The sequence below is a fragment of the Biomphalaria glabrata genome, chromosome 8, assembly GCF_947242115.1.
Source record: "Biomphalaria glabrata chromosome 8, xgBioGlab47.1, whole genome shotgun sequence".
Lineage (NCBI taxonomy): Eukaryota > Metazoa > Mollusca > Gastropoda > Planorbidae > Biomphalaria > Biomphalaria glabrata.
This window is the reverse complement of record NC_074718.1, coordinates 10,670,131-10,688,370: the sequence shown is the minus strand read 5'-3', so window position 1 is coordinate 10,688,370 and position 18,240 is coordinate 10,670,131. Positions and strand designations below refer to the sequence as shown.

The following is an 18,240-nucleotide window of genomic DNA, read 5'->3' as shown; positions in this document are numbered from 1 at the left end:
TATACAGTGAGACCTTGTACTAAAAATGCACAAATAATTTAACCATTTCTAAATCAAAGCACTAGCTGTATAACAATTCACAAACTCAAAACCAATAATGCTTCAGATCTCACTATTACGACTTTAAAATTGATGATCCCAGCGGGTGTATTGCAATAAACAATGAATAGTGTAAATGATTATGAACTATATATTCAACTTCCAAATAACCTTGACTGCTCAAAAGTATAATATGGTCTGGACGTGGATACGTTAACCTGTTTGTCTTGTGTGTTATTGTAAGCTAAAGTATAATCTGAAAAAAGAAAATAAACGAGAAATTTCCCATATCAGGCTTTTTATTTATGTATATTATTAAACGTTAAACGCTTTGATCAAGTTGGATTTCTTTTACCAGAATACATTTGCTATAGATTTCACACCGCTTGTTCTTTTTGGAGATAATAAGACTCCAGAAAGATTATAAATACAAGTCCGAAATATAAAGACATTTCTTTCAAAAGTTTCTTAATGAAAATAACATGTTTGCCTGCTATCTGCTATGCGCTTTGGACAGTCCTAGCGCCCTCTACGCTCCATTCCGTGCGGCACTGTAAGAGATTTGAGATTAGATGTCATGATTTTCATACTTGAATGAATTCCCGAAATTTATAGGACGAACAATACAATAATGGTTTGCTATGGAATCATTATTAGTTATTTATAAGTCATAGGTCCTTCCATGTCCACCATTTTAATGTTTGTCTTTAAGTGTGAAATTGTATTTCTGAGTACGAATAAACTGTAAGTATGTATCGTATCATTTTTTGGGGGGGGAGGGAGCGGGGTTATAGAAGTCTACATGAAACGTAGTTAATATTTTAACATTTTAATTTTCAAATCTATATTTCCAGAAGTACTTTAGATTAATATTCAGCGTAGTAAATCAGGAATACTGTAAAGAAATGTGCTGCCCCAGTCTTCTTCCGGGACTGGAAATTAAGACCATAGATTCGAAGTTTTACCAAGGCAGCTATCTAGACTTAGTCTGGGTCGCTGATATCTGGACTATTTCTTTCTTACATACATATTTTGGACTTTAAAAAAAAAAACTGATTATAGAGTCCTTTTTACAGTATATAGATCTACATATTTTAGATTTCTTCTTGTATAATTGTTATAGATTCCTTTTTATGGACATATTTTAGATTTCCTTCTTACGTACACATGTTAGAAGAAAGACTATTTCAAGCGTTGATATATACATCTACTTGAGTTAGACCACAAGCCATAGAACAGACAGACGATTCTAAATTGTAAGCTTTGATCACCTCAGAGAAGAAAATAGCTGAAAGTATTAAAAACAAATTAGAAATGGCGACAGAAGGCAGAAAAAAAAACTAGAAAGAAAAAAAAACAAATTTTCGGAAATGAGTTTTACGGTAAAAGAAGATTAGAGCCCCCCATCCTCTCTCTCTCTCTCTCTCTCTCTCTCTCTTTCTCTCTCTCTCACCTTCACGTATACTCATACACACATACTTTCACTCTCTCACACTCACTCACTTATATACACAATCTCTCTCTTTCTCTCTACCTCTCTCCCCTGTCTCTCTCTCTCTTTCTCTCTCTCACTCTCTCTTCCTCTTTCTCTCTGTCTCTCTCTCCCTCTCTCACTCTTCACTGCACACCCTCATTCTAACTACCCCAGGAGTAGGAGCTAGAGAAGTATTTAAGGTTATGAAGCCGAGCTGTCCGCCTTATTGATTATATTCACTAGATATGGGTAATTAGAGATGTGCCTTTAGAATAGAGAGAAAGTAGAAAAAAAATATGTTGGGAAATTAGGAGGGAGGATGTCATTAGAATAGAACATCAGGAAAATCTTTCTTTCAAGTTTTTTTTTTTTTTATTCTTCTTCCCTTTGAAATAAAAAAACAAAACTTTTTTGTAATTGAACTAGATTTTTTGGTTGGCTTGGATGGAATGGAATATTTGGTTGTTTTTTCAGAGCACGAGGTTAGCCTGAAGTCTCGCCAGACATCGAAATCTCGCTTCAGTGTGATATGTGATACAGTCTCACGAGGTGTTAGTTAAATAGGTCACTACGAGTTTTTTTTTAGTTTTGGAATTTACGCACTACTTGCGCACCATTGACACCTGTGCGGTCAAAACTGGTGATAGAGATTTCGTGTAGATCTGCAAGTCGTGAAGAAATAGAACAGTTAGGCTTGGCGGGCTGCTATATATTACTTTCATAACATTTGTGTATTCTTATTATGTAAAGGGGGTTATGTGGCTAGGAGGGGGGGGGGGTTAATGCTTGGCTTCTGAACCTGGGGTCCTGGGTTCGCATCTTGGTGAAAAATGGGATTTTGAATTTCGGGATTTTTAGGGCGCCCATGAGTCCAACCAGCTGTAATGGGTACCTGACTTTAGTTGGGGGAAGTACAGTCAATTTGGTCGTTGTGCTGACCACATGACACCCTTCTTGTCAACCGTTGGCCATAGAAACACATGACTTTAACATCATCTGCCCCATTGATCGAAAGGTCTGAAAGGGGAAACTTTACTATGTAAATAAATATCTTTAGCTTAACTCAATTCATTCCTTAAACTGGCTTGCCTAAATGTACAACAATTCTTGAAACAAATTTTAAAAGGGTTAAAATGGGACGTTCAGACCTGTGACGTGGCAACGAGCTGGTTTGGTTTAAACTGCCCACAGGTTGTGACGTTGTAGGTCAGTGTTCAGGCCTTCTGTAACGACTGGTCTCGATTTAAATCATCATAGACTAGTACGCAATAAACATATAAACATAGACTAGTACGCAATAAACATATAAACATAGACTAGTACGTAATAAACATTTAAACATAGACTAGTACGCAATAAACATATAAACATAGACTAGTACGCAATAAACATATAAACATAGACTAGTACGCAATAAACATTTAAACATAGACTAGTACGCAATAAACATATAAACATAGACTAGTACGCAATAAACATATAAACATAGACTAGTACGCAATAAACATATAAACATAGACTAGTACGCAATAAACATATAAACATAGACTAGTACGCAATAAACATATAAACATAGACTAGTACGCAATAAACATATAAACATAGACTAGTACGCAATAAACATATAAACATAGACTAGTACGCAATAAACATTTAAACATAGACTAGTACGCAATAAACATATAAACATAGACTAGTAGGCAATAAACATTTAAACATAGACTAGTACGCAATAAACATTTAAACATTAGTAACTGACAAGTTGATTAGTGTTAAAACTATTCGAACGGATGGACTTGCTTTAAGCGATCACAAGTTATTTTAATTCTATACAGTAATCATATTTCTGTGGCCCCCTGCGGTCGTCTCGTGGACTTCTGGGGTTCCGCGTATCAGAGTGTGTGAGAACTACTGGTCTACATGAATCACTTTGTCATTGTAACTCTTGCTAGGACACACGAACTTAAACTTAACACAATAAGAGAATCTCCTTGCTTCAACGCGCAAGTCGGCCAGTATGGACGGATCGGTAATATAGGTCAAGATTACTGTCTGTGTAAATGACCAGGCTAAAAGGTTATTATGTGTAATTGTCAAAACTTCCCGAATTCCTTGAAAAGATATTTAGGTAAACAATTATGCGTGTCATCAAAGGAAAGGAAGTTCTAAGAGTCAATAATTATGTAGCAATCCAGAAAGTCTTTTTAGATTTCATAAGGAAATCAAAGCTAGTTATCGGGGTCATTGTTTATGAGTCACAAGGTACAGATTGTTTGTATTTTTACCTGCTTCAATTATTTAACAATATTCACTAGTTGTGGCCAATGGCGTAGCTACGATTGGGGGATGGGGGGGGGGGATTTGAAAATCTCCCCGGGCCCCAATTTGAGGGGGGGGGAGGGGCAAAATGAATGTTCGACTTTTTTTTTACATTAGATATTAAATATTAACCCATTATTTCATGTTATGATGTCGATTATCAAAATGCAGGGACCCCTAAAGAGGTCAAGCCCCACTGGCCTCCCCGCGAATCGCTTGCTACGACACTGGTTGTGGCTAAATAAAGAGGTCACATCAAAGGTTTGAGTGGTCATGTGAAACACTGCACATATCTCGAATAGTCGGAATCAAAGACAATGCCTATATATTGGTCAGTCAAATTGTTTTACTTCGTAAGTGAAATTAATAATCAATAAATTTTTTTTCTTACAGAATAGTGTTGAAAGATATAAAATTCAAGAAACATATTTTTTACAGAGTTTCTTCGGAGTCTTTACATAGAGACTCCTCAAAACCAGTAGATGTTTTTTTTTTTACCTTTAGCTATCCCTTAGTCTGTTGGACCGTTGGGGCACCATGCAAGATTTGTCGACCGTCCTTCCTCCCTGTGTTTTGCCTTAGTTAGAACCTCTTTCAATGGCAGGCCCGTCCATTCTTTAATGTTGTCTTCTCATCGCGTTCTCTGTCTTGCTCTTCTTTTTTATTCTGTTACTGCTCCGTGAATGAAGGTCTTTGCGAGCAACGAAGACCTTGTAAAATGGCTATAGATTTTTAGCTTGCTTTTTTTTACGATAGTAAGCAGGTCATCATGGGGTCTAATCGCTGCAGTAACCCTGTCTCTAAATTCTTGGTTAGTTATGCGGTCTTTAAATGTGATAACTAGAATCCTTATGTAGCATCTCAATTCCATTGCTAGGATCCTCCTCTCAGCTCTGCAGTCAGCGTCCAAGACTCACAAGGATATAAGAATGTGGCCATGCCCAGGAAGCACATCAGTCTGACTTTGGTGTCAAGGGCTATGCCTTTGTCTTTCCATATTATTTTAAGTTTTGCAAGTGCTGCTGTGGACTGCGCAATTCGGGACAGTAGTTCAGGTTTTGTTCCCTCGTCTGAGACAATAGCTCCAAGTTATAAGAAACTACTGACACTAGTCAGCGGTTCACCTCCAATACTGATGCCCCTTTTAAATCCCTGTTGGCTATTGGTCATAATTTGTTGTTGTTGTTTTTTTCGGCATTTGTTTGCACACCATATGCTGCGGAAGTCTTGTCAATGCGCATAGAAGATGTTACGTTAGTTGAAAGACAACGGACCGTGCGGAGCCATGACAAGTGCCCAGCAGTAACGTGAATATTGTTACGCAAATATAGTTTAAAAAAAAAAAGATTTAAACTCTTACCATAAAGTAACAAGTCATGCTGTCTTTCTTCTTGGCCAACATTATCCCTAAGCCAAATATCGGACAGCTAGAAATAATATTATATTTAAGAAAAAAATCTTCTGTTAGAAAAAAATGAGCTCTCCAGAAAATCGACTTTTATTTAACCTCACCTCCATAGCAGATAATTTTTAGACGTTCTAATTAGAGTTCATGTCACAAGGCGGGGGATAAAATATCTTCAAGTTCGCTTTTTGGTACGAGAGGCGAAAAGTTACAGCAATGTCTTCACAAAAAGCTGCAATGCTGACTCGTTCTATAAATGTAAAAGTATATACAAAGCTTATATCTGCCTGTTTTTCTGCTTGTCTGTCTGGTAAACATGTTTTTTTTTAAATCCCATTTCCCATTCTCGTATTATACTCACTAATCATATAATGATTTCAAGACAATGATTAAATAATAACGATAAACAATACAGAAGCGCGTCCTTTATATTAACTTCTAATATTCTAATTCAATATTTTTACTTTGACAAATGTGTATCATTCAATTCCCCTGTAAACATTTCCATTATCTGGCTTTTTGTTTACAATCGATTTAATAGAAAAAAAAATCTATGCAAATTTCTTTTTTATGCTGCCAACTGAAAGCTTTTAAATCGTTTTATTTGCTCCAAGTTTCTGTTCCTCTTTTTTAGTGTCAACAATTTTCTTCAATCTTTAATGTCTTCACGGGATTTTGTTATTAGGTTTATTACAGGACATCGGTTCTCAAACTTTAATGCAGGACGTTGCTTCCGCCGAGTTTAAAACAGGACATTGATTTTTAAAGTTTTATATAGGACATGGTTTCTCAAAGTTAAATTTAGTTAGTTGAATCTAAAGCATGTTTTTTTCAAGACCTTGATATTGAAAGCTAAATTTGGAACATAAATCTTCAAAAATTAATCAGTGACACTGATCCATAAAGTTTTAAATAGGTTATTGATTTTCATATTTTTTATATAGGTCATTGATTTTCACATTTGTATATAGGTCATTGATTTTCAAGTTTTATATAGGTCATTAATTTCAAAGTCGTATATAGGTCATTGATTCTCAAACATCAATATAGGATATTTATGGTCAAAATCGTATTCAGGAAATTGATTCTCAAGTATTGCTACAGGCCACAGGGTAGTAATTCTTGATTTTTTAAAAGAAGTTAAGAAGTTAATACTTAATATTGATTTGTAAAGTTTATTTAAAGACTGAATCTTAAAGTTTGGTTTATATATTTTCTACGTATTTACTGGACCTTGACACAAAAATTTTATGTCCTTCTATTTTAGCGTTGTCAGTTTGTAAAATCATATAGTGTCTGACCATAATGATGTGTTTTTTTTGTTTGTTTTTTTGTAAAGTCTGGTCTTGTTATTACGACCAAATGTGGAGTATGAAATAATAATAAGACAAAGGTAACTGCATAACTAGTGAGGAGATTCCTAACAATAGAGTCGAGATACTATAGAAAGATCTTAAGTATCGCATACAAAAATCACAGCACAAAAGAGACAATTCAAAACAGGATTACAATGGCGATTTGGTCCCACGATAACCTGCTGACCAAAGGCAGAAATCACAAACTTAAAACTGTACGAACATATCACGAGATCTTCAACGTTAGCGAAAACTTTTCTACAGGGAACAGTTCCAGGAAAAAGGAACAAGAGTATAACAGAGAAAGTGATGAAATGACAACATCAAAGAATGGACAGGCCTGTCATTGAAAAAGATTCTAGTCAAAAGAATGGAGAAAGACGGTGGAAAGATCATGTATGGTGCACCAACGGTTAAGCAGACATAGGGATAGGGAATATAAAAGTGAAACGAGCCAGACCACATAAAAATCACTACAAAAAAAAAAAAAGAAAAAAGTGACATACAGCAAGAAACCGTCCATACATGAAGGAACGAATTTTTGTTTGCACTCAAGAAAAGTGAAGATAAAGACAGAAGAATTTCTTTGAAATCAGACCTGAGAAATAGACTGATGTCTCAATTAATCTAAGTACTGGTCAAGTGACATAAACTCAAAGAAGAAAAAAAAAGTGAACTGTTTACTTGACAAATTCCATAATAAGACAGTTTTCTTAAAGCAAATAAAATTAGACTGCCACATAAACCTTGATGCCATACAAAAAATAGCTTTTCGTGTAATGAAACAGTTACAATGTGTAACAGCTTTTCATAACTCAATCTAGCTATAGCTTAAATTTCTAAAACATATGTGTACTATAACTTGACTATTTATACTCCAATAAATATCTATAACCAAACTATTTATATAAATTTACTATATACAACTAGAAAACATGTCTTTAAAGAGGGGAACCTATATATATATATATGGACTATCATTCTTGTAGGGTGTTATAGTGCATGGTTTTAGCAGCAAGTTGTCTCGAGAGTTCAACTTCCCATGAATGCTAGACATTTCAAGATTTTTTTAGGACGCCCATAAGTCCATCCAATTCTAATGGCCATCTGACATTACTTGGAGAAACTAAAGATCGTTGGTCTTTCTGCTGGCCACACAACACCTTTGTTACAACGTCGCTGGGTGAGACCAAATATATACGCAGCAGCTGGGACTACGTAACCACGTGCAATACTGTACACCACATTAATCTACAGACTGGAACAAAAGCCTTATTAAAGCACCCTCGTTAAACATAGGCCATAAAAACTAGAAACAAATGAGCTGTACAGTATCTCCATCATGTGCACAGCAATGTCTGGAAGTGTAAGTCAACTTTAGATATAGAGATATAATCCTCTTTATTTTTCCTTACTATAAGTAAATAAAGAGCAAGTAGGAGCCAGGAGAGAAACTAAAGTATATTTGTAACAAAAAATACAACACAAATTTTAAAAACAGTGACACAAAAATATTATTTTATAATCAGGTTGAAAAATTCTCATTTTCATAATACATGCGATTTGGGAGGGGAAGGGGCGCGATATCTGAGTAGTAAAGCGCTTGACTTTTGAACCAACTTGAGTTCAAATCTTTGTGAAAACTGGGACTTCAAATTTCAGGATTTTTAGAAGTGGGCGACTTATATCTTTCAAGACTAGATCCGAGCGGTACAAAAACTCGTTCGTTGCTTACTCGGTCAGACTATATCAACGCCACTCGTTGATCAAGAAACGTGAAAAGGACCAAGATGCCTGTGTGTAGTCGCTGAATGAAATCTTTATGTTGTGTCTGTTCTATTTATGTGTATGTTTCTGTTGTGTTGTCTTTATGTGAGATCAGAGTCCTTGTAATCACAACGAATTTCCATAAGGATCAATAAAGCAGTCTTAGTGTCTTAGTCTAAGTAAAAGTGGTTGATCGTTGTGCTGGCCTCATGGTACCCTCGTTAACCCTTAGAAACATATGGCCTTCACATCATCTGCCCTATACATCGCAAGTTCAGAAACGGGTACTACTTAACTAATTATAATGTATAACATTAAAAAAACAGAAAGCCTTAGATATCATATTGCATACTTACTTACCCGTGTTATTACATTCATCTCTACCAGCACGTACCCTCTCAGTCCACACCTACGTCCCTAACTTTCTAAACGTCCCAGTCCTTACCTACGCCCCTGACTTTCTAAACATCCCAGTTTCACAGATTCATTTAATGTTTTTTGTCTAATTAAAAATTCATTCAGACTAAGTATAGAATATCTGATGTACACTATGTCGTGATTTTCAAACACTATCAGAACATTGTTTCATAAATTATGCATCTAAGCTATTACAAAAATTAGGAAGCATGCTTTTTCACATTAAACCTCTTCAAGCGCTTGGCTTCCCTAACAAGTGTTCTCGGGTTTGAATCCTGATGAAGATTGGTATTTTAATTTCGGGATCTTTAGGGCGCCTCTGAGTCCATCCAGCTCTAATGAGTACCAGACATTGGTTGGGGAAACGTAAAGGCATTTGGTGGTTGTGCTGACCACATGACAACCTTGTTATTAGTGGGCCATAGAAACATATGACCTTTTCATCATCTGCCCAATGGATCGCACGGTCTGAAAGGGGTACTTTACTTATATATACTTACTCACATTATACCTTCTTATCTTATCTTATATAATACAGACGTTACTTCAAAAAAGAAGATGATTACGTCCTATGCGTCATGCATTTAGTCATGCATATTAACCAATGACTTAAATTCTGCCAAGTCACTGGTTTTCCTGGCTAGCTCTGGCAACCCATTCCATGCTCTAATAGCACTAGGGAAGAACACTTTATTAATTTTTTTAATTAGTTAAGTAACTAGTTATATAATCAATAGTAGCCTATGTAACATCATATAAGGTGGTATCTGGTCTCAGGTAGATAATCGTAGAAAGATAGATTATTTATCAACATCCCTAATAATAAATGATAATATAAATAAAATCAAATACAAATTACAACACAACACAATAGATACACATTCATTTATAAAAGACTCACCTGAAGTCGTTGAGTCAATATTCTCACAATGTAATCAGCCAGTCCTACAGGCTCGAGTCAGCAGACGTGATAGCTCGTGGGGTACATTACATTCCAGTAACCACGTTGACAACAACAAGCCAGGGGTGAGGAGGGAGGGATATGGGGAAGACGGCTAGGGAGTGAGGTCTGGAGAAACAAGGTGAAATTGGTGACTCCCTCTGTGACAAATTTGCCTCCATGGCTGTCACGTGGCTCGCGACATGGCATCAGCGCCAATATTTCCAATTCCCGGGTCAGCACAATATTCTGACGGACCTGCCAGATTCAAGCTGGACTCAGCTTATATCCCCCCTCTCCTTTTCCCCCTCCCCCCCCCCCCCCCTCAATCTCTGGCTACTTAAATCACGCGCGTATAAATAAGTCTAGACTACAATGTGTAGGTAAGTGATAATGGTGCCAACTAACTCATCTTGAATTTTCTGAATATTGATTTATCAAAATTTCAAAATGAATTAGTTACTTTCCTGTTCAGCGTGGTAACTATTACAGGTAGGCCTTCACCATGATTTTACAGTTAGATATTACATACATATGTACTCTTGAATATTTTACAGTACATTTCCATGTATGTTACCAAAAGTATACTATTTAATACCTAGATGCGAAATTAACTTTAAAAGTTTATCCTTTAATCAATAGGCCTGCTTTCTAAAAGTTTCTTTATAAGTTCAGATTAATTACTTTCCTTTGACCAACCTTCCTGCAGAGTATGGCCGCGGGCAGGGTTCAAACAGTCTGTAGATCATACTACACGACAAGGAGTTGTTTCTTAATCTAGAGGTTTATTTATAAGCTACTAGCTGGATATGATCTACGGCCTGCGGGTCTTAGTTTGGGTATTACTAATCTACTGAATTGAATTTAGATCTGTCAAACTTGGTAAATGTTCCGTTCACATTTTTTATCTTACCACGAAAATAAAGGTAGAGTATGAAAACGGGTTTACCCGATTTGTTAAAATATTTCGCTATTTAATAGAAATACAGTTAGGTAATTTGGGTTATTTTTGGGCCCTCCGGTTGGGTGATGGACATTAAACATTCATTACGGTTTCAGCCATGATCTAAGAAACTTTAATGCCAAGTTTTATCAAGATTGGTTAAATGGTTATGATTTTTATTCTGGACATACATACATACATACGCCTTACAATCTGCTTTATATTATAGATATGGGGCTCATGACTGGCTTGCCATTTAAGCTCTTATAAATTATATCACTTAAAGACATCATATATGCCAGGTAATTAAAAAAAACGGGAGCCCTCAATAACTTTTTATGCCACGATTTAAAGCTTAAATCTTTTTTTCGAAAGAGAGAGAGAGAGAGAGAAAGAGAGAGGCGGACAGACAGAAAGACTGACAGGGAGATGTTAATGTCTGATGTCTGTACTCATATAAAATGCATATTTAACATTCAATGCAAAATCAATTTTGCTACATTGACTTTTGTTTCAGGCAATGGCTGAGAAAACTGCCTTCAAGATCATCTCTAAAACACTGCGTCAAGTCATCAACAGAAGTTCATCAACGTTAAGTCACGCCATGACATCTGACTTAGCAGTACCTGGATCAACAGTCAGGTCGTTTGATGAGATACCCGGTCCCACAGGAATACACAGATGGCCCGTGATTGGTACCCTACTCAACTTTCAACCTTTTAGTGAGTAAGATTTCTTTTTCAAATAGAAAGGGATTGCTCGTGCAATAATTCCCATGTACCACAGACCCATCAAGACTAGACAAGAGTTAAATACACAAACCTAACAGATTAGCATATATGCACCGACCTATTTAGATTGGTAAGAATTAAGTACTTATGATATTTATAGCGCATTTTGGTTATTCGTGACAACCTAATGTAGAATTTTGTATTGTAAGTAGTTACTAAAATTTGTTTGTTTGTTTGCAGAAAAAGGTTATATAAAAATTAAATGTTATTAAAACGTGTACTTGATTTAGATTTAAATAGCTTAGATTAGTGTCTGTAATAATTAACATGGTGAAAGTTATCCCTTGATCATTTGAATGTTTGATCATTGTCTTATGAGATTTAGGCTAAAATCGAGATGTAACATTTAAAAGGCCAAATTAAGTCAAAGTTTTCCTGGGGAAATCTGAAACGGTTGTTCTATGTTTGCACTAGATTGTGATTAACGTCACATCCTGAAACTATTTAGAAATGTATAGAGTTATAATGTGACAGTTTTACCCTATAAAGTGTTTGGGTTTAAAAAGAAATGGATTAATAAGATCTAGATTTCAAAGCAACCTTTTTTTTCATGATACATATGATTTTATTGGTCACATGTATTTTTGGGAAGGGATGATTGTTGGTGGTAAGGTACCATTAGTTTTCCGCATTGGCTGACCCAGCCATAGAGACTCAACTGGTTATAAACTCGTTTTGATGAAATACCTTTACGAAAAAGGCGGCACATCTTCGATTTAGGACCTCCCACAAAGTTAGGGAAAGAGGTTGGCTGGATATCTCTATGGAGATTGGTCATATGCGACTTCAACAGTATCTCCCAGCTGGAGCATACAAATTCAAGGTCCTCAAAAAAGGTCTGACGTCATGTTATACGTGGATGGCATTGTTATCCCTTACCTTCGTTCGGCTTCCAAAACAAAACGTCCATGTTATGACACGTTTTGTTTTCACAAACCACATTTGTTTGTACCAATGGTAGGGCTAAAGTCTGAGAAACTCTCTTTACCCCAGGCAGTGAGAGGTTGACCATTGCTATCACTATGGGGTGAGATTCTGGTCAACATGTGTACGTGAATTGTAGTAGTGGTCAATGAATTTGGATTGGATGAATTGAATGAGTTTGAGTTAGCGAGTGAGGCAGTTGGAGGTGGCAGTTGGCTTTGTGTGACTAGCTTTGTGTGACTAGCTTTGTGTGACTAGCTTTGTGTGACTAGCTTTGTTTTTTGGATAGCTTCATCTGTGCATAGGCTCAAGTAATTTAAGTACTATAACTTTATTAATCTTATGTACGAGTTGATTTCGTTCTTCACGAGAGAGAGACAGAGAGAGAGAGAGAGAGAGAGAGAGAGAGAAAGAGTATCTCATAGATTTTCCTGGCTTCCTGTCGGCAAAAGACTTAACTGGGAGTTGGAGTGGTTCGCCACCGATCCCGCCCCTAGACAACGTGCCTTCATTTCCCCCCCCCCCGGCCACATCTTCATAGAGGCTGTTTGTGTAGCCTCTAATTTTGTGTGTGTGTGTTTGTTGTATAGAGCATGGAAATATTGATAAGCAATGTATTTTTTTAAGAACAATAATACTTAATTTTGATTTTTTTTTCCAACGGAAAACTAAATTTTTAAGCTCATTTAGTGTAGAATAGACAATTATTTAGTTAGGGACTGTAATCTTTCACTAGAGCGTCCTTGACATTTGTTTCTTCTATAGAAGTCAAATTTTCTCCAAATGTGGTCTTTTTCATTTCTTACGTTTTTTTTAGGTTCCATTTGTTAAAAATAGCTTTTTCATTTCTCCATATCTTTCTTTTCAATGTATACCAAATCTAAAACAGGAAAATATAAGCAAAGAATATATTACTATGGTAAATATAAATTTTGTCAAACATTTCAGCTTTTGTATTATTCTTTTAATCGCATAAACTTCAATACCTACAATACATTTTAACGAAATATTTGAAAAAATCTCTTCAGGTAAATACGAAAGAAATATATTTTGCTTGTAAGGTTAAGGTTTATTTGTTTTCGTGTGTATTCCGCTCTCTATTTTTATTTAATCGATGTCTTTCTTTTCAGCGGAGTTTACAGCAGAGAACACATACCAGCTGTTAAGGTCAATGTATCTTCAATACGGGCCCATCTTCCGCCTCAAGCTAGGCGAGGACACGGTGGTACTAACAGATCCTGAAGACGTGGGTACAGTGTACGCCAACGAAGGGCGCTGCCCGCTTCGCCCAAACCTCAGCTTGAGGGACGCTTACGCCAGGAGAAACGGCCTCACACTAAGAGATGTCTCCACTTTGTAAGAGTCTGTTAACTATCAAAGTTTGTAGTTATCTGGCACCTTGTAATTTTACAAAGCTTATAGCAACTAATTCCATCTGTCTGTTTTCAAAAAATTTTAAGTTTTAAGTCCCCCTTATCATTCTAGGCTCAGCCACCGAGCCTCCGAATATAATATAACCTGCATAATAATAAGTATACAGCTAAACAAACGAAATATTTTTTTATCTAAGGAAACGAGCTGCAAAATCACTGCCATATCTCTCGATATTGCAAAGTTTCACTCCTCTTTTCTATATAAAAACAACATTAATTCATCGGGTACCGGGGTTCGAATCCTGGTGAAGACTAGGATTTTTAAATTTCGGGATCTTCAGGCGCCACCTAGTCCAACCAGCTCTGATGGGTACCTGACATTAGTTGGGAAAAAGTAAAGGGGGTTGGTCTTTGTACTGGCCACATGACACCTTCGTTAACCGTAGGCCACAGAACAGGATGGCCTTTACATCATCTGCCCTATAGACCATAAGGTCTGAAAAGGGAACTTTACTTTACAAGAGCAGACTGCATATTGTTGAGGTCCTTGTGCACATTTCAAATTAATATGACTTATTGGTATTTAATATTATTTTTGTGTTTATTTTGTTTAAAATGTTTTTGAAGACCCCTATGATGCTCTAAATTTTACGCGTCAGAAAACTTCGCACACAAAATATTTCAGATGATATTGTAGACAGGAATGAATAAATAAAAGTATTTTTTTAAAACGTAAATTCTATAATTATGCCATTAATACAAGTTTTCATATAAAATTAAATTTCAGACGATGTTTTGGAAATGTCCAACTATATCTACATCTAGTTTTACATTGATGCTTTTTCCACAAAGAACTATTAAGCTCCCTGGGAATAAGTTCCCATTGCTGCGCGATACTTGCTTAAACTTAAGTTTAACATACAATGTTCCACTGGTTCCAGCTATGTCCAAGAAGGCATGCACCTTGTATACAATTTATGGAATACTTTGGTCTGGGTCGTAAAATGAGGTGACAAGTTTATAAAATGTCATGTTGATTCTACTTTGGGATTCTGAGTTTTTATTTTTTATTTTTATTTTAGCTATTAAAAAAACAACATTTTTTTCATGAGAGAATTAGCCTTTCCCATAACACATGTCAACTATCACGTGACAGGATGTATATATATTTGTCTACAGGCAGGGCGAAGAATGGCAGGCACTTCGCTCCCCGCTGAACAAGCTCCTGGTGAGGGTAAACGCCGCCACACACTACCTCCCTGCACAAAGTCAGGTCGCGGATGATTTGGTGAACTCTTTGGCCAGAGAGGACTTGACTGCGGAAAAGATAAGCGAGCTGCTCTTCCGGTTCTCTGCAGAAAGTGAGTTGATTGAGATCTAACATGTGTCGACTTTGATCAGACCTAAGGAAATAATCTCTGGAGTCAGTTGTTGAACTGAGACATTTATCACCTTCATAAATCTTAAAAAGTATAATCATTGTGGAACTAAAACACCACCGTCACTTTCATCTATCCCTTAGTCTGTTGGACCATTGGGGCACCACACAAGATTTGTCATCCGTTTTTTTCCATTCGTCACTATCTTTTGCTTTGGATAGAACCTTTTTCAATGGTAGGCCTAACCATTCTTTTTATGTTGTCTTCCCATCGCTTTCTATGTCTGCCTCTTTTTCTTTTTTTCTGGTACTGTTCCCTGAAGGAATGTCTTTGCAAGCTCCGAAGACCTTGTAATATTGGCCATATAGTTTTAGTTTTCGTTTATTTTACAATATTTAGTAGGTCATCGTGGGCTCTAATCGCTGTAGTAATCCTGTCTCTAATCTCTTGTTTGTTATGCGGTCTTTAAATGTGAACTAAAACAATAAAGCGTTAAAAAAATCATATTTAAAAGAAAAATAAATTTAAAAAATTCTTCTTTATGTTCAAATAATTGAGTATACATTCATATTTCAAAAGTCATTGCATAATGAGGAAAAAATTTGCAGTCTGGGGATCAAACCCACGGAACTCGACACACTAACCAACTTATGTAACCTGCTATAATACACATGTTGAAGCATACATATGTTAATCTACATATAAATAAATAACATTAAAATGTATTTTTTTTTATTTGCTTTTTTTTTATTGCTTTCTGAAAAAAGGTACTTTTAGTGTATTCAATAAAATAAGTGATCTGAAATTGTACTAAATATCTTGTCATACGCAGCTCAAGTTTACTTGCGAAATTTCAGCATAATTTCAGCTTTACAGAGAAGTTGTAAAAATAATATAGTTCAAATTTTGACTATGACCATCGGTGTGTTAATACATCTCTCTTTCTGTTTCAGGTATTGGTGTAGTCTGTTTCAACAGCCGCCTGGGTTTACTTCAAAACATTAATGAGGACAACGCAGAGATCCAACAGTTCCTCCAGGCAGCCAAGGACAACTTCACAGCGTTGCACGATTCGCTGACTGGGAAGTCGCTCGCACATACACTGTACAGAAATACAACGTATACTCAATATGAGAACTCAATGATAGTCCTGAGCCAGTAAGTACAACCGATTACAGCTAGAAGACCACATATGTAAACTACTTATTCTTATCTAGTTTTAAATACTATTAAAAACGCTTGGTTTATTTGTGTATTTCCTTGGTTTATTTGTGCATCGCATCTAGATGCTTGTGAAATACAAAGTGATAAATATAATGTTCATCTATTGCGGTCATCCAGAAAGCTGATGGTTTTGCCCTGGAGTTTTGTGCCTCCTCGAGTGGCTGGTGAAACTTATGTGATTTCGGAATGTTCGGGTGCACACTGTGCACAGCTGGAGCTAGTGTCATTGGCCTTGCTTTTTTTCTCTGGGGCTTTTCTTCTGCCAGCGCTGTTCTCAATGCAATATGTGCGCCAGTTTTCACAGCGAGACGCCATGACGCTCTATCATTTGCTTCTATCTCCAAAGTGGCTTGGTCAATGCTGAACGCTTTCATAGAAACTTTGAAGGTGTCCCTGGAGAGTTTTCTTTGTCCACCTTGTGAGTGCTTCCTTTCCCTTAATTGGTCTTACAAGAGTCGTTAATCATTAAACACTAAAACATAATTTACAAATAGAAAAACAAAACCTATCAGAATACTAAAAAAGACACAAAGATTAAGGCACATTTCTTATTCCATATGCTAGGACAAATTCGTACAAGTGCTCCTTATTCCCTATTGCCTATAGATCACGGAACGAATTGCCTGAATTACAGGAATCCGACGACATTGCATAGTTGAAGTCACGGATCAACATGCATGACAAGATTGACACATTAAAGCGTAAGATGTAAATATCTTATTTTCAAAAGTAACGTCTGTTATTTATAAAATAACACAAGTTTTTCTTCACATACTTTAATTTATTACTGATAAAATATTACCTCACAGATGTGTTACTTCATAGATGCGACTGTTCATATAATAAATAGGTTACAACATCAATTAGATTCTGATAGATAGGTGACAATATAAATCCGTTACTTTAAACATAAAACCTGACAACATCAATCAGTTACTTTAAAGACAGAAGATGACAACATCAATCAGTTACTTTAAAGACAGAAGATGACAACATCAATCAGTTACTTTAAAGACAGAAGATGACAACATCAATCAGCTACTTTAAAGATAGAAGGTAACACTATGGATCAGCTAATTAAGAATCTGAACATAAATCTTTGTTTCTTGTAGAACGCATCTGTATCATTATCACTGCACTCATCCTTAATCCTTGGAATCGATTCCCATTATCATTACTAACATTGCCAACGAAAAAGTAAAAATAAAATAAAATATCGATTGTTTTATTGGCCCCCAGATTTTTATTTGAAATCAAGAATAACATTCTAAAAACACTTTGATTCAAAAAAATAAATTAGCTATTAATTCTAAACAAGCTTTGATTCAAGAGATCGGGAAAGAAAAAAAAGATTGACGAGAAGAGACGCTGATGAGTCGATCCAAAAATGTTTGCATGGCTTCTTCATTTGATGGCTTTCAAATTAGAATTTAAATAAAGTAGAGTCCATTGTCTTCTGAAACCATACAGTACTAAAAGTACCTTAGACGTTTCGTTGGTCGGTGATTTAAACAGATATTATATGGTTAGAACAATGATCGAACACATTTACCAAATACTTTGATAGTTAAACTTTTTTCTGTTCGTTTTGTTTTAAATTCTAATTTGTTTCTGATTCGGTTATTATTTTAGTTTTCTGTTTGCATTATGTTGCATTTATTATATTATTTTATTTTAATATTTTGATTTGGAATGACAAAATTTTGAAATAGGCTCTCTGTACATATTTAACACTTTTGACAAAATAGGTTTTCGGTGTGTGGGGGGGGGGGGGAGTCGATTTGCATTTACCGCCCCTCCCCAATCCCAGCCTTTCGAATGGGTGCGGGCGAACCAATTTGTTTGGTAGAAATCATAGTTTGTGAACAAATCTAGATAAATATCTATAGA

At 35.9% G+C, this 18,240-nt stretch overlaps 2 protein-coding genes across 3 annotated transcripts in view; one reads left to right on the top strand and one right to left on the bottom strand.

Annotated features, from left to right (window-relative positions):
- Window positions 1-9,965, bottom strand: part of LOC106061921 (transmembrane protein 272-like) — a 56,603-nt gene extending 46,638 nt beyond the window's left edge. Inside the window, exon 1 of the mRNA XM_056039738.1 lies at window positions 9,678-9,965. The gene's annotated coding sequence lies outside the window, so the exon portion shown is untranslated. The remainder of the gene's footprint in view (window positions 1-9,677) is intronic.
- The window catches only part of LOC106061920 (probable cytochrome P450 CYP44), a 49,912-nt gene that overhangs the window by 24,712 nt on the left and 6,960 nt on the right, over window positions 1-18,240 (top strand). Inside the window, exons 1-5 of one of the 2 annotated variants that reach the window (XM_056039737.1) lie at window positions 10,105-10,208; window positions 11,177-11,381; window positions 13,505-13,730; window positions 14,927-15,108; window positions 16,080-16,284. In XM_056039737.1, coding sequence (XP_055895712.1) covers window positions 11,180-11,381; window positions 13,505-13,730; window positions 14,927-15,108; window positions 16,080-16,284 — 815 coding nt within the window. In that variant the 5' untranslated portion in view covers window positions 10,105-10,208; window positions 11,177-11,179. Of the gene's footprint in view, window positions 1-10,104; window positions 10,209-11,176; window positions 11,382-13,504; window positions 13,731-14,926; window positions 15,109-16,079; window positions 16,285-18,240 lie in introns of those variants that run through there. The other variant, XM_056039736.1, reaches the window with a different exon arrangement.